General features: G+C 44.7%; 1 protein-coding gene across 1 annotated transcript in view; it reads left to right on the plus strand.

Moving 5' to 3' along the window:
• The first annotated feature begins 3,303 nt into the window (after window positions 1-3,303).
• The window catches only part of SZRD1 (SUZ RNA binding domain containing 1), a 29,312-nt gene continuing 15,847 nt past the window's right edge, over window positions 3,304-16,768 (plus strand). The window contains exon 1 of the mRNA XM_049878040.1: window positions 3,304-3,429. Within this exon, the coding sequence (XP_049733997.1) occupies window positions 3,379-3,429 (51 nt within the window). The 5' untranslated portion in view covers window positions 3,304-3,378. The remainder of the gene's footprint in view (window positions 3,430-16,768) is intronic.

Genomic DNA, 16,768 nt, shown 5'->3' on the forward strand with positions numbered 1-16,768 from the left:
ATCCAGGAAGCTCCCCCAAAGAGCAGAGCACTTCTCTCCCTTCGTTGGCATAGGACAGCTCTCTCTCTCTCTCCCTCTCTCCTCTCTTGGCAGGCCTTCTCTTGGCCCCCTGAAGACAGACTCCTCTTGGTGTTCTGAGGGCAGGCTTTCTCTGCCACTGCTTGGGCCTGGCCTCACACCCTGCTCAGGCAAGCCATATAGCTTTTTAGTTCCACCAACAAGTGCTCAGAGACACCCCACTCTGCCTGCAAGCCTTCTGCCCAAAGGCCCTCAGCTTCCTTGCTCCATATGTCAGCAAGCCCACTGTAGCTGCCTCACTCCATGGGCCAGGAAGCCCACAACACCATCTCACACCAGTCTCCTGGTTCTGCTGTTGCTCCATGTTACAGCTCTGTCTCCTGGGTCTGGGAGGTTCTCAGCGCAGGGACTCTGAGTCCAAATGACATGCTCCTCTCCAGGATATTCTTCTTGGTGATAGTGAGATCCCCCTCAACCTCTGTGGGATGGGCGTTTATATGAGCAAGCAGCTCAGTCCCATTGGGCAGATTTTATGTACCCTATTTGCATAATAATTGACCAATCCCCTGTCTGGACTAAATGGACCAATCCCCTTGTAAGTGGCCCCATCTATTTGCAAAATATCTAGCATTTTCTGCTGGCAGGGACTGGCTTCTTCCCTAGGTAAAAGTAACAAGAATCTCCAAAAGATTAGGGCAACTGTAACTATTCCTCAGGACCCAGGGGAAAAAATTCCCAAGCTGTTTTCTTTTTCTCAGAACCAGGGCAAAAGGCCACATAAAGAAACTCATTGCACCACAACGACAAAGCCTAAAATTAATGGGAGTGAGTTGCATTTACAAAAAACTAATCACACATCAAGAGTGAGACTTTGGCGATATCTGATAGACCGGCAGTCTCATCCACCTTGCTGTTACCAGGACTCAGCAGGATAATTCACTTCAAGGAATGGGGTCACAAGAAAACATATTTAAAATAAATACAGTTCCAGAGAGTGAACAAGACAAAATCTTATATCCTTGAGGGAGGTCAAGGGGTTAACTGAATTAGTTGAGTTTTAGACATACCGAATTTAAACTCCTAGTAGAATATCCACATAAATATGGCTATAGAAAGCAGAGCTATGTGAATCAGAAGCTCCAGGTCAGTTCAGGGCTGGAAATCACATTTGGGAGTCTTCAGCATACAATGGGTGACTTATACTACGAGCATCTATGTAAGAAGAGCAAGGGACTGAGGTCAGACCCTGGAGATGAGTGATATTCAGAGACAAAAATCTGTGAAACCAGAGAATTAGTAAGCATAGCACTTTAACTTCAGAATAAAGACTAGTAACATTTAACACGGAGCCCTGGTGGCACAGCAGTTAAGAGCTCAGCTGCTACCCAAAAGATCAGCAGCAATTGGAATCCACCAGTTGCTTCTTGAAAACTCTACAGGCCAGTTCTACTGTCCTATAGGGGCGGTATGAGTTGGAATCAACAACTATGATTTGGAATTGACTACTATGATTTGGAATTGACTCCATGGCAAAGGGTATAAAATTTAACACATGGCTGGAATTTATAATAATCATTAAAATCAAACCAAACCCATTGCCACTGAGTTGATTCTGACTCATAGCAACCCTATACGACAGAGTAGAACTGCCCCGTAGGGTTTCAAGGAGCGGCTGGTAGATTCAAATTGCCAACCTTTTGGTTAGCAGCCGAGCTCTTAACCACGGTGCCAGCAGGGCTCCATAATAATCATTAAAAAAACAAAACATCCATTGCCACTGAGTCAATTCCAACTCATAGCAACCCTATAGGTCAGAGTAGAACTGCCCCATGGAGTTTCCAAGGAGCACCTGGTGGATTTGAACTGCCGACCTTTTGGTTAGCAGCCGTATACACCACCAGGGTTTCCATAATAATCATTAGGAATACAAACTGCAAAATTTCACAACAGGAAGCTGTTACTTCAGAAAGATTTATGGCATGCTAAAAACACATGAAAAAATATTCTAAGTCAGATAATTATAGCAGCCAAATGCAACACTACTGAATGACATGCTTTTAATACTGAGAGGTTTACCAGAACATGTTAGTGAGAATAAAAACACATGGTGTTTGTTTTTTGCCCTGCTTTTGTGTTTTGAGAAAGAAAGGATGATTAAAGAGGTGAGAATTATAAATCTCCCTCAGGCAAAACACCCCCATAATGATAATAGAATTCTTATGGGCCAAGCACTGTTTGTTCCAAGCTTTTCAGTGTGGTTTAATCTTTAACTTAATTTAATTTTTAACTTGTTTAATCTTTACAATGTACCTCTGAAGTAGCTACTATTCTAATTATCCCTTTTTTTTACACTTGGGGAAACTGAGGTACAGAAACATTAAGTACCTTGCAAAAGATCACACAGTCTGTTCAAGTAGGAAGTACCTGAAATGGATCTTCAAAGTCCAAACTTCCCACTTCTATACTGGAGTAAAATAAGACACGAACACTGTTTAAGAAGAAGCTAAACAGTTTTTTAAGGTAATACTAATGCATTTATCCATCATTACAGACCCAGGAGAACTTTAGTAGGCAGGAGTTCTGCTGGTTGTCTCAGCTCAGGTGCAGTGTTACCAAGTGAAAGTAACGTTTTGATCTCACGGTAGAGGATATAAAACTTGGGTTAACAGAAGCTTGGAACAGGACTTTATAAGCAGGAAATACTATAATTTTCACTTTATCGGATAGAAATAATAAAAAGTTCTATACATCAGCAGACATTTTTCATCCTTTGTTGAGGTATAAGATGTTTGAAGAAACCATAATCTTGAGTTTATGAAAACTACGACTCACGTTTTAGGTACCTGCCTGCCCTTAGAAAAAAACAAAAACAAAACCGTAGTTCGACTCATAGCGACCCTATAGGACAGGGTAGACCTGCCCCATAGGGTTTCCTAGGCTGTAAATCTTCAGGGAGGAAGGCTCCCACATCTTTCTCCCCCTGACTGCTGGCGCGTTCGAACAGCAGACCTTTTGGTTAGCAGCCAAACGCTTAGCCACTACCCCACCAGGGATCCTTGCCCTTAGAAAAGATGGTTCCAAAGGACACACTACCGTACTCAAGATGATGAATTCACGTGGACTCTAATTCTGTACAAGAGATAACTCGTTGCCCTTAAGAAAGATGGCAATGTTCTGGTTCTGATGCCCTCTTCCAAAATGGCTACCTCGATATTAGTGGGATGCCGGGCACCTCTTCCGGGCTAGGCAGGGGGCGGGGTCCATTGAGTAAAGCCTTGCGTGCCCGCGCCCGCGACGGAGGCTCGCTTCAGGGCGCAGGCGCGGGGAGGCGGTGGGGGAGGAGGGAAAGTGGCGAGTAAGATGGAAGATGAGGAGGTCGCTGAGAGCTGGGAGGAGGCGGCAGACAGCGGGGTAAGGAGAAGCCGCCGCCCCGGGGCAGGGCCGGGCGTAACCTGGCGTGAGGGAAGCCTCTGGGGAGCGGGTCTAGAGATGGCCGACCCCGAGGAAGGGCCCCACACGCCGGGCCCGGGGTGGAGGAGAGGTCCCCGGTCCCTGAGTGCCGTGAAGGCCTCTTAAAGGGGCCGCGTTCCATTTCTTCCTTCACTTTTGCCCGGTGCGCCTCCCTCCACGCCCCCCCCATGTGCGCGTCACTCTGGGCGCCCCACCCGCCACTCAGACCCTCTTTTCCTGGCCCCCGCGTCGGCTCGTTCGTCCCTGGCTCCTTTTACCCTTCCTTTCTGTCGGGCCCCCCCGCCCGAGGCACCATTTTAAAGTTCTTGTGCTCTGTTAAGGAGGGACACACCATGTGTGCGGGGGGTTGTGGGGGTTTGCGCGGACCTGGGCGGCGTGTCCGGCTCCGGGGAGGAGCAGGAGGAGGCAGCTGGAGGCAGGAGGGGATGTTGAATCCGTTTTGGGCCACTCAACTCTCAGCTAAAATCCCCCCACCGCTTTGCGCCCTCCGCCGCGTTGGGGAGTCTGGGAGTTTTTCTTTCAGTTTTACTCTGAAACCCACTGGCAACCGAAAGCTCAGCCCCAGGAGCCCCTGTCCCCGGGGACGCACCCAACGCTCTGAGCCCCCGGGGAGGGTCTCGTAGTGCGCACGCCAGGATCAAAGGGGGAGGGGTACGATATGTAAAATACCCGCATTTCTGGGAGGGAAGGGGGGAAATGGACTGTTCCGCTTGTTTTTGGAGTTTTTGTTTGTTTTCAGATACCTGGGAAAATAGCTTATCCTGAGCAGGAACAGCCAGTTCCATTAGGTTCGTGGTTAATTTGGTCTTTTCAGAGTTTGTGGTTCTACTGTGACCCTGGTGAAAATAGAGAGATGCCTCTATGATCTCCTCGTGTTCCTATTTGTGCAGTGCTGGCTAGCAGGTGGCTGCATCCGCATTAAGGGTTTATGTCTGGGGACTAGGGCGTGGAGAGCCAAGTGCCAGGTTAGAACAGGAGCTGGATTTTTCTTCCCCTAGCGCCTTTGAGGGTGCTTGTCAGCAGCAATGGGTGTATCTCTACCGGAATGTTGAAACTTGGCTTCGAAGTTTTTTTTCCGCTGGCTCAGCATTTCTCTTATGGTATTTATGTTTTTCCACTTAGCGTAATTGAGAATTTGAAAGATTCATTCGTTTGGAGGGTATTTAGTACAGTTCTGTAGTGACCGTCTTTCTTGGGTTTTGGTTTCAGTAATAAGTGATGTAACGATTTTATGGGGAGCAACAGGTGTGAGCTAGGTATTCATTCAACAAACATTTTTGAGTGTCTCGTGTGGGATAGGCATTGTGCTTAGCAGTGACTAGGTACCATAGAATGCAGAATTTGAGGTAGAATCCATTATTGCCTACCACTATTATGGATGAATCAGCCAGACACCCCTCATGCCACCACCTCCTGCAAAAAAGGCTTGGCCTACAATTTGAATGTGATTCAAATTATAAGTTTCTTGGATATCTTGGCTTTTCCTTATTTGCTTCTAAGGGACCATAAGTTTCTCATGCTAGTGAAGAAAATATAAGTTGTGTGCAGTAGAAATCAGGAATTAGATTATTTTGAGTAAATTTGCTTAGAGATAGGTAGTCCAGGCTTCCATTTTACAGCTGAATAAATTCCAGATGTTTAAGATTTAATTTAGGTCTTTCTAATGCTTGTCCCAAAACCCTGGTGGGGTAGTGGTTAAGAGCTACGGCTTCTAACAAAAAGGTTGGCAGTTCGAATCCACCAGCTGCTCTGCTTCTTAGAAACTCTACGGGGGCAGTTCTCCTCTGTCCTATAGGGTCGCTATGGGTCGGAATTGACTCGATGGCAATGGGTTTGGGGTTTGGAATGCTTGTCCAGTATTTAGTAGAACCCTTTAAAAGTGCCAGGTGCAGAGATGGAACCCATTCTTTGCCTTATTGACCGCATGAGTAGTACTGCCAAAATTCAAGTTCACTTCTACGTCTTTATAATTAAATTCTAGAAATAACTTGTGAGGGCATTATCCTCCTTTTATAGATAAGGAAACTGAGGTTTAGGGAGTAACCTCTCTTGCTCAAGCCACACAGATAGTAAGTGAGAAAGCTGGGATTTGACCCAAATCTGGATTCTTTCTCTAGGATTTTGCTGTCTGCTTACTTAGGGTCCTGTGGAAGACTTGGGTCTTGGACATTTCTAATATGTTTGCTTTGGGCTTATATTTAAGGACTGTCTTGAATTTGATCCCCTTGTCGAATTTCACAGAGAATCTTCTTGTAAATGTGCACTTTTGAAGGAAGGGAGTCAGGGAAGGAATGAAGCACTCTGTCCACAGCACTGGAAAGCCAAGTGACTATATACATCTCTCAGATGTAGCCAGTTGTGTATGTAGAAAGTCTTAGCTTTGGTTTACAGCTGTCTCCCAGCAGGCATATGGTAATGAGTGTTGAATGGCAAAGCAACAACAGGAAAACTTGGTGGAGAGAAGACCAGCAAATAAGCATTGACCAATTGAACTACGTGAACTCCAAATAATCCAGAAACAGCTCCAGTTCTTGAAAGTAGAGGCTTTTGGTGATCCTGCCCTCCGATACCACACACAAAATAGCATCATGCTAGAATTTCTTATGTGTCAGTACGTCTAAAGTCGTTTCCCATATAGCTTCAGAATACTCAGTACCAAGTTGTATTGTGTCATTTAAGGAAAGATTGACTTTGAGAAGCACCTCAGGTATTCTGTAAATAGGCTGTTACTTGATTTTAGCTAGTATGGTGAACACTTAACCTACTACAAACTTGTTCCTTTACCTCTTTTCTTCCAAGGGGTGACTTCCCCAGTCAGAGGACAGTTAAGGAATGTAACTTAGGTTTCACCAAGAAAATGCCTCTCTTAGACTATACTGCCTTTGGAAGAAATAAAAATGTAAAATTGAGTTAATGTTGATCCTAACTAAACTGTATTCTTAGTCTTAAGCAAACCTCAGGGAACAAGTAGACCATTTTGTAATTGGAAGATATCATTGTGCTTCAGAGAAAAACCAGATCAACACTTAGCTCAATTTCTGATGATTTGAAGCCAGTTTATATTCACTAGTTGTTTAGATGAAAAAGAAAAAAAAAAAAAAGGCTTAGTCCATCTTGTTGGTAAGGAGCTAACCAGTCTAGAGGAAGGCAGATGATATATAAATGGAAGTGGTGGTGGTGGTTGTGTGCCGATTTTGACTGATAGCCACTCTATAGGACAGAGTAGAATTGCCCCATAGGATTTTTTTTTTTTTAATCTTTACGCTGAAGCAGATCACCAGGCCTTTTCTCCCATGGAGCTGCTGGGTGGGTTCAAACCACCGACCTTTCAGTTAGTAGCCGAGTGTTGGAAGTGAACTGGTAGTTGTTATAAAGCATTGGCAACCTCTCTCCCTTACAGATAAGGAAACTGAGGTTTTAGAGAGTAACCTCTCTTGCTCAAGTCACACAGGTAGTAAGTGGGGAAACTGAACTCCTTCTCTGGCATTTTGCTGCCTTCTTACTTAGGGCCCTGTGGAAGACTTGGGTGTTGGGCATTTTTAATATGTTTGCTTTGGGCTTATATCTCAAATGTTTCCATTGCTTTTTCTTCTTTTTCTCAAGGGCAAGTCATGTAGCTAACGGGAAGAATATGCATCTTAAGTATGTTAGAAGGATAAAAAAGGATAACTGGACTTCCGGGCTAGGAATTCAATTTTGTGTTTACTTTCTACCTCCGTTGAGCCAAGCATCTAAACCAGGGCTTCAAACTGATTTGTTCCTTGTTTGAACCCCTGCTGACAATTTGAATTTCCACCAAAGATACACTGAATCAGAATCTACATCTTAACAAGATGCCCAGGTGGTTCTTATGTATAATAAATTTTGAGAGCCACTGCTCTGCTGTTAAACCAGAATGCTCCTTAGAAGCAAGGATAGTGAGACTATGTCTCAGGTACTTTGGACATGTTGTCAGGAGGGATCAGTCCCTGGAGAAGGACATCATGCTTGGCAAAGTAGAGGGTCACTGAAAAAGAGGAAGACCCTCAGTGAGATGGATTGATACAGTGGCTGCAACAAGGGGCTTAAGCATAACAACGATTGTGAGGATGGCTCAGTGTTTTGTTCTGCTGTACATAGGGTCGCTGTGAGTCAGAACAGACTCAATGACACCTCACAACAAGCTTTACTAGTGGTTCTCAGAATTGGTCCCTAACCAGCAGCATTAGTATTGCCTGGGAGCTTGTTAGAAATGCAAATATCCAGCAGGGGTTCAAACCTGCAGGAAAGATTGAAAGCCCTGATCTCAACATTTCAGCATGCTGGGTGGTGTATATGTATGGAGGAAGGCATGAGTAAATATTGAGTGCCTACTATGTACCAGGTACTAAGGCACAAACAGGTAAGCCAGTGATTTCTGTGGAAGAGGCATAAACAGGGAATCGTGGCTGGAATCAGAGGAGGTGATGCCTTAATTAAGATTTGAAGGACCAGTTGAATTAAGCAGTGATAAGTCTGGGAGGTGCAGGTAGGGTGTAGGGCCAAAGCGCACACAAAGACAAGGAGGCAGTGAGAGAAGAGTGTGGCAGTGTTGGGAGAGTTACAAGTATTTCTTCTGGCTGGAGGGTAAAGAGTTGGCAGGGCTGAGTGGAAAGAAATGAGTCCAGAGAGCTATGCAGGGCCTGATGGAGAAGGGCCTTGTGGTACTCGGTACTGGGGAGTTTGGACTTTGTCCTGAAAGCATTGGAGAGCTTTAAGGCTCCCTCCACAGAGTGACATAGTTGGATTTTAATTTAGGAGATAAGAACCTTGATTTGCTCTTTTTTTTTTTTTTTAAGAGATGAGGCCATTCTCCCTGAAGCGTGGCTGCTACCTCACTTGGGGTGCCTTTGGTGCATCCTGTAGCTGCTGTCATTTTGAAATGTGTGCAAGTCAGCTGTGGGTAGTGGGCTACCCGTGCTGATCTCCTCACATCTGTTCTTACAGGAAAAAAGGCAGTTTAAGATTTGTGGTATCAGAAAGCACAAATCCAGGTGTACCATGCCTGAAGCAGCCGCCTCTCAGCTACTTCTGGTCCTTTTGGGAAGGCTGAGCCCTAGCGACTGCAACATCCTCAGAGGGGGTTTTCTATAAAGAAATTGGCCAGTTTAGACATGATTGTGCTGTTTAGTCTGCCCCTGGGGCTCTGGAAAGCCACCTGTTTCACTGTGGTTTCAAAGGAAGGAGGATAATGAGCTTTTCACTAGTAGCTTCTCAACTCTTCATTGAGGCGGCTTGGGGGGCCTGTTCCCAACGTGCTCCGGGTGTTTGAGAGAGCTGCCATGGTTGCCATGGGCTGGAAGTTTCAGGCAGTCACAGGCCTTTCTTGCTTTTTTCGTCTCTACCACGAGGGAACACAGTATATCTTTCTAAAGCTTTTGGTAAAACCTGCTGAGAGAAAAGTCACTGTTGTCTAGATCTGAAGACGCGAACATGTTCTTGGGCCAGCCCCTTCCTTCCAGCTTTCACCTCTGCACTGCAGTAGGCCCCCCACAGTTAGCACCAGTTTCTGGCTGTATCAGATAGAGAGCCTCCACAAGGTGTAGTGTGTTCTTTCTTGCTTCTGTGAATAGAATTTTTTTCCTGTCAGGACCACCACTGGCTTGTTGGTTTCCTAGGAGAAGTTGAGCTTAGCTACTTAAGTCTGTGGCCAAAGTACAGAAAGAAATGGTTTTTTAAAGTGGTAACCATGGAGATTTCTCTTCCCAAGTGTTTTAACTCTATTAGCCTCTGCCAAGCATTCTCGACATCTGGGTCTATGCAGGATGTTGATGGGAAGATTGAGGTTAAAACCAGCCCCCACAGACATCAGCAACAGATCCCCACAGTGATCTGCAGATAAAGAATCTTAACCCCTGATCGGGATACACTTCAGTCCCTCACAGTGAGTCATCCACACCCCACACCCGCAACTCTTGGCTGCATAAAACGCACAGGAAACAGCAGTCAGGCCTTTCTGAAAGGAATGGTCAATACGTACAGTTTTAGATAAGATTGTACAGAAGGACATAATTATGCCTGGAGTCTGGGAAGGTCAGGACTGTCACCACTCTTCATAGACCTTAAGAGCCAAATTTGCAGTTCTTGGACTCTGGCTTTCATGACCCTCCAGCTGTCAGTTCTGTTTCTCCTGCCTAGTTGCACATCTCCCCTGTGGATGGACTTTGAGCTGCCAGTTCCCCCATCTGGCAGACCCTTTTTAGGTGAACTTAAAAAAAAAAAACTTATGAGATAATATATTGAGTGCTTACTACACATCAGGCAGAGTGCATTTTTATATTCATTTTCCTGTTCAGTCTTCATTGACGGCATCAAGTGTACTTACTATCATCCCTGGTGTCCAAGAGAGGAAATCACAGGGTTGATCCCAGCCCAGGCTGTTGGGAGTCCTGTACCTTCTCCTAAAAGTTCGTTTACATTTACTTCTCACCAGAGACTTAACTAGTTAAGTGCTTTAGAATGCTTAGTTGCTAGATGATGAGCTAATAAATTGTGTGTCTCTGAAAAACTTGAACTCAGTGCTCAAGAACCAAAAAGCTAATGCTCCCGTCAGTTGCAATATTAAGAACAGTAACTACAAATGAGACGCTGGTTGAAATCTTCATCATAAAACAGTTGCTGTCAAGTTAATTCTGACTCATGGTGACCCCTGAGTCAGGTTTCATTTGGCAGCCCAGGTGGGGTAGTGGTTAAGTGCTACAGCTACTAACCAAAAGGTCAGCAGTTCAAATCCATGAGACACTCTTTGGAAACTAGATGGGGCAGTTCTACTCTGTTCTCTAGGGTTGCTATGATTCAGAATTGACTTGACTTTGGTGGGTTTGAGTTTTTATGGTGGCCCCATGTGTTGTGATGGATAGGTTTGAACTGCTAACCTTTAGGTTAGCAGCCGATTGCAAACTGCATGTGCTACCTAGGGAACTATCTTGATCATAAGTGGGAAATAACTTTTTAACATCAGATTAAATGTTAAGAGATAGTATAAGTTATTTTTGCTCAGCATCTCTTGAGAAGATTTAACAACTCTGCTATCTTGTTAGCTGCCATTGAGTCAGCCCCTGCCTCATGGTGATTCCATGCACAACGGGATCAGGCCGTAATGTTCCATAGGGTTTTCATTGACTGATTTTGGAAGTCATAGTTTGTCTTACTCTGGGAGCTCTGCTGAAACCTGTTCAGCATCACAGCAACATACAAGCCTCCACTGAGGGACAGGTGGTGGCTGCACATGAGGCGCCTTGGCCGGGAATCGAACCCAGGTCTCCCACAGGAAGGTGTGAATTCCACCAGTGAACCACCACTGCCCTTCTCTGCTAGTTTAGGATTCCTGTAAGGAGCCCTGGTGGTACAGTGGTTAAGTGCTTGGCTGCTAACTGAAAGGTCGGCTGTTCGAACCCACCAGCTGCTCCTTGGGAGAAAGATGTGGCAGTCTGCTTCTGTAAAGATTATAGCCTTGGAAACCCTGTGGAGGCAGTTCTACTCTGTTCTATAGGATCGCTATGAGTGATTGGTTTTTTTGGTTTATAGCTGTAGCTGCATACTGCAGCACACAGCATGGCCCAGCCGCCATGTTCCTATTAAGTTCCTCCTGCCTGCTTTTGCCATTTACATTATGAGTTTGGCTCTGGAGGCATTGTGTTTGCTGCCTCTGCTGAGTGTCCACATTCTGACTAGCATTTGGTGAGAGCGCCCTTGGGTGTTGGAATAAAATCTGGTGAGTTTGTTTCATCCTCCCAATGTCAGTGTGCCTGATGCTCTCTAGACAGAGCCTTGCTGTTGGCATTATAAAAGAACAGATAGGTTGCCTCTGCCAATTCATGGCTCCTTTTTCTCCGTCGATGGCAGTAGAAATCAGAAGATGGGTTCACATGCCAGGTCTCATTTCGGGGCACATTGCTACTTACCCCTCTCTCAGCTTCATTTTCCTCAGTTGTAAAATCGGACTAATAAAATCGTCCTTGCCTGGTGGTGAGAGTAAGTAAAGCACTTCGTAAAGCACGATTTAAAGGCGGATGTTATTTTGGGAGGAGGGAAAAAGCATGTCGTTATTGTTGCCTGTGGTCTTTTGAGCCTTGTGCGGGTTGGACGCAGAGTGCTGTTGTTCTGAGTGTGAGGCATTGTTCCTTGGCTGTCCAGCCACTGACAGTGTGCTTTCTGTCCAGTTAGTGCTCCAGCTTCCCAAGACTGCCTAGGGGATCTCTTTCTTGTTGGCCCTGAAGGCAGATGTACTGTTCCTTCTAAGAGCTGTATTCCTTAGTGTTGTATGAAAAAATGAAAGGGAGAAGCAGTAATAGGGAGGAAGTAGGAACTCCATGAGATTCTACCCTTTGTTTTTTTCTGAGAGTAGGGCTCACCAATTTTACACCACCCCTGCCTATTCCACTCCTTGTAGGTAAAAGGCGCATTGTATTGATTCCCTCTCCATGGAGGCCTTTTAAATGCAAAATAAGACACTATCTCAAGATGGCAATTTACAGAGTTTCTGAGGTCCTGCAGCCTGTGATACATCTCTGCTGAAGAATTACTTCCTTTTGGGTACTTCTTCATAGCTTTAAGATCGGGACTTTGGAATCTGTTGTGGTCTGCTACTTAGGAAATCTGGGCTTGCACCAACCTGGCCTGTGGGCACAGAGGTGGACAGGTGATGTTACCTTTCAGCTTTTATTCAACTTTATTAATTCCTGCTTCTGGCTGCCATCCATCTACTACTGTCCTGAACCTGTTTGCCTCCCTTTCAGGTTTAGGATTCAGTTCTGTCCCTTACTGGTTGTATGGCCTTGGGCAAATCACTTAACCTCTGAGCATCCAGCAAGGCTGACACATCCCATGGATTGTGGTGAGGATTAGAGGCCGTAGAGGGAGGATCTTAACAGACCTGTGTCAGGTACTTGGAAAATGCTGTTGCTGCCTCAGAAAAATACCTAAGACAGCCTTAGCTTTTATTTTGAATGTGGATAGTGTGGTGCCTTTGGACCAGATAGACCTGAGTTCAAATTCTGGCGCCACTCACTACTCTAGCCATGGACTGCAGTCAGGTTATATAATCTCTCTGAACCAGTTTTTCTTTTGTAAAATGGGGCTGACTCCGTAAAGCCCTGTCTCATGGGATTGTTCTTTAATCCGTGTGTGGGACACTATTTTAGGCATTTTGGACAATTGCGGTGGATGAAGTTTCTACTCTCGTATAGCTTTCTAGTGAGGAAAGATGGGCAATAAGTAATAAATAATGCTTTAACAAACACACTATGAAAAACAATAAAGCAGATTAAAGGACATAGAAAGTGACCGTAGCAGGGATGCCATTTTACAAAAAAAAGGTCAGGTCAGAGACCCAACCCACCCACTGCCACTGAGTTGATCCCGACTCATAGCGACCCTACAGGACAGAGTAGAACTGCCCCATAGAGTTTCCAAGGAGTGCCTGGTGGATTTGAACTGCTGACCCTTTGGTTAGCAGCCATAGCACTTACCCACTATGCCACCAGGGTTTCCCAGGTCAGAGAAGGCGTCTCAAATGAAGATGGGCAGGGAGACCTAAGGATGTGAGGGAGCAAGCAGTGCGGAAACTGGTGAGAGTGCTGTCCAGGCCAAGAGAGCAGCTACCGCGTGGCTCTGAGGCTGGAGCGTGCTTGTTTTGTCTGCGGACAGTGGGGGCCAACACGGTGGGTGTGGGTGAGGGGAGAGTGGTAGGAGGAGATGAGGTCAGAGGTAGCAAGGAGCCAGACTGGTAGGCCATGGCGTATGTCACCTTGAAATAGGGAGCTATGGGAGGGTGTTGAGCAAAGGATACTTTGGTTTTTAAAAGGCTTACTCTGACTTCTATGTGGAAAATAAACGGCAGGGTGGAAGGGTGGAAGCATGGAGACTGATTAGGAAGTCATTGCAACTGTGCAGCCAAGGGCTTTTGGTGATTTGGACCAGGGTGACAAGAAGATTCAAGACATGTTTAAAAAAAAGTAGAAGCAGCAAGATGTGCCCATGTAGGGTGTGAAAGAGGCATCAGAGATGACTCGAGGTCTTTAGCCTGATCCTCTGGAGCTGCAGTCCCTGAGATGGATGGATAGGAGAAATGCTGGAGGAGCAGACTTGAGTGGGTGAAATCAGGAGTTTGGATTTGGACTTGAAAGATCGAAATCTAAGTGAGAATGTCCAGTGGTAGTTGTATATCAGTGTTTATAAAGCTGTGGAACTAGACGAGATCACTTAAGAAGGCCAAGTAGATACAGAAGAGGACCAAGCTGTGGGGTCCTCCACCCTCAAGAGGTCAGGAGAACAAGAGGAACCGGTCCTATTTGTAGGAGAAGTCAAATACTGAATGTGAGGAGGCGTTACCAGGGAGGTAGGAGAGGAACCAGGAAAGTGGCGTATGGGAGGCCGAGTGAGGAAAAGCCTTTAAGGAAGGAGCATTGAGCTGGGTCAGTTGCTGCTGAGAGGCTGAGTGAAATAAGGATGTGGAATTTATCATTGAACTTTGCAATGGTGGAATTCATTGGCAATTTTGGTAACAACCGTTCAGCTGGGTGGTGGGACTTAGAGAACCGGATTAAAGTAAGGTGGTGAATACAACTTGGAGCAGGGCCTGAAACTAACATCAGACACTTGGTAAGTGCTAGTTGCTGTTGTGCCAACGTGGCAGAGCCCACCAGAGTAGGTTTCGCACATAAACAACACGCCCCTTAGGTCCTTAAGTGGCTCAGTTGCTAGTTGCTGAAAGATGAAATGTACAGCAGGGGTGCATCTTATTTTAAGGTTAGACTCTAAAGCAGTGTTGTCCAGCAGAAGTGTAATGCAAGCCACAAATGTAATGTAAAATTTTCTAGAAGCCACATTTAAAAAAGTACAAAGAAGCAAGTAAAATTAATTCTAATATATTTTATTTAACCCACTGTGTCCAAAATAGTATCGCTTCAACATGTAGCCAGTATGAAAAATATGTTAATAAGATAATGTATACTCTTTTTTGAACTGTCTGGGAAGTACGCTGTGCATTTAACACTTAAGCATGTCTCAGTTCGGACCACCCACGTGTCAATGCTCACTAGCCACATATGGCAGTGACCACTGAACTGGGCGGCACAGTTAGAGCTAGTGCAAAGGAGGGCATGCCTAAAGGATTCCTTCTTCCTGGGCAGGCGCATGGAAATCCTGAAAGATGTAGTGAACCTTGAAAAGAAAGGAGGTAAAGCAACTAAATATTATTTGGTCTTTATAGCATACCACCCCAAAGCCCTTCCTGGTTTCTTCAAATTCAGATTTGATTTTTTTTTTCCTCCTTTTTCTTTTTTTTTGTAAATTGTGCCTTAAGTGAAAGTTTACAACTAAAGTTAGTTTCTCATAAAAAAAATTTATACACGCATTGTTATATGACCCTAGTTGCTCTCTCTTTAATGTGTCAGCACACTCTTCCTTTTCACCCTTTATTTCCCTATCCATTCAACCAGCTCCTGTCCCTTTCTGCCTTCTCATCTCACCTCCGGACAGGAGCTGCCCATTTAGCCTCATGTACCTACTTGAATTAAGAAGCACATTCTTTGTGAGTATCATTTTGTGTCTTATAGTCCAGTCAAATCTTTGTCTGAAGAGTTGGTTTTGGGAATGGTTTTAGTTCTGGGTTAACAGAGAATCCGGGGGCCATGTCTCCCAGGGTTCTTCCAGTCTCAGACCATTAAGTCTGGTCTTTTTACTGGAATTTGAGTTCTGCACCCCACTCTTCTGCTCCATCAGGGACTCTGTTGTGTTCCTCGTCAGGATGGTCAGTGGTAGTAGCTGGGCACCATCTAGTTCTTCTGGTCTTGGGCTGATGGAGTCTGGTTTTTGTGGCCCTTTTTGTCTCTTGGGCTAATATTTTCCGTGTGTCTTTGGTGTTCTTCATTCTCCTTTGCTCCAGGTGGATTGGGACCAATTGATCTCAAATGGCTTTCCAGACCTAGATTAGGTAGTATCTTATTTTGGTTTCCTTTTCTTTTTTCCTTCTCCTTTCCCTGTCTCCATGTTTTTGTCCTCTTTTTCCCCAACTTTTTATTTATTTTTAATTCCCAATAAGTGTTAATTTAATACCCTCTTAAAGTTTCTTAAATCGTTAAAAGCAATAGGTAAAGTCACAGGAAAAATTAATCTCAATTAAAGATTCCTTTAATATACAATCTTTAAAAACAAATCTACCATGAATTTTATTTTACATAATTAAGAACTTCTCTTTCTGAGCCCAGGTGTGAAGTTGGTGACCTTAAGAATAACCATTCATGTGTTCAACGAATATTAATTAAGCATTACTTCTCTGAGATGTTGGCCCTGCACTGGGGATATAGTAATGAGTCAGATAAGCCTGCTTTATGGAACTTACTCTTTGCAGATTTAAATTTTTATAACTATAAAATGTAGCTCCTACTAACAATTTTAAGACCCAGTTCTTTTTTTGGGAAGTCCTGAGATTCTCAGTGCCTTAGGTGTCCCTGTTGTTCTCATGGCTGTGTGATTAGCTCTGTCTTAGCACTATATTGTCTTTAATTCTATGCATATTAGTCTGTCTCCCAGGTAGCATCAGGAGGGCATTTTCCTCTTTGTGTGCTAAGTCCCTGGCACAGTACCTTGCCTGTAAGCATTACAAGGATCAGATTTGTTAGGAATGATGAGAAGGGAATGGCTGCACTGCTCATTGTGGGGTTTGGCTACTGCTGCATAGATTCTTAGAGTTATAGGAAAATTGTGAGGGGGCAGCCGTGATCAGGTGGGAAACTATGAGAGATTTGGAGTCAGAGGACCTGGTTTCATTCTGGAGGCTTTTGGTAGCCCGCCTCTAATTCCCATAGGCACCCTGTGAGACAGGAGACAGCATGAGGAAACTAAGGGACAGAGAAGTTAAGTAACTCATCTCAAGTTTCAGTTAGTAAATGGCAAAACTGAAAAAGGCCTGTATTTGTGTGACTTAACCATTCCACTTACTCATCTGTAAAATGGGGGTGTATTATTCTAATTATATTTGTTCTGTTTACCTGCTTACCTCGTTGTTGTTAGTGGTTGGCTCCAACTCATGCGGCCTTATTATAACAGAACAAAACTGCCTGGTCCTGCACCACCTTCACGATTTTTGATGTTTGAGCCCATTATGTGGCTGTCGTATGAGTCCATCTCATTGAGGGTTTTTCTTCATTTTTCCTGACCCTCTACTTTACCAAACGTGATAAATCCTTTTCTAGCAATTGGTTTTTCCTGATGATGTGTCCAAAGTAAGCAAGATGAAGTCTTGCCATCCTTGCTTCTA

This window comes from Elephas maximus, chromosome 3 (assembly GCF_024166365.1).
Source record: "Elephas maximus indicus isolate mEleMax1 chromosome 3, mEleMax1 primary haplotype, whole genome shotgun sequence".
NCBI classification, from domain to species: Eukaryota; Metazoa; Chordata; class Mammalia; order Proboscidea; family Elephantidae; genus Elephas; species Elephas maximus.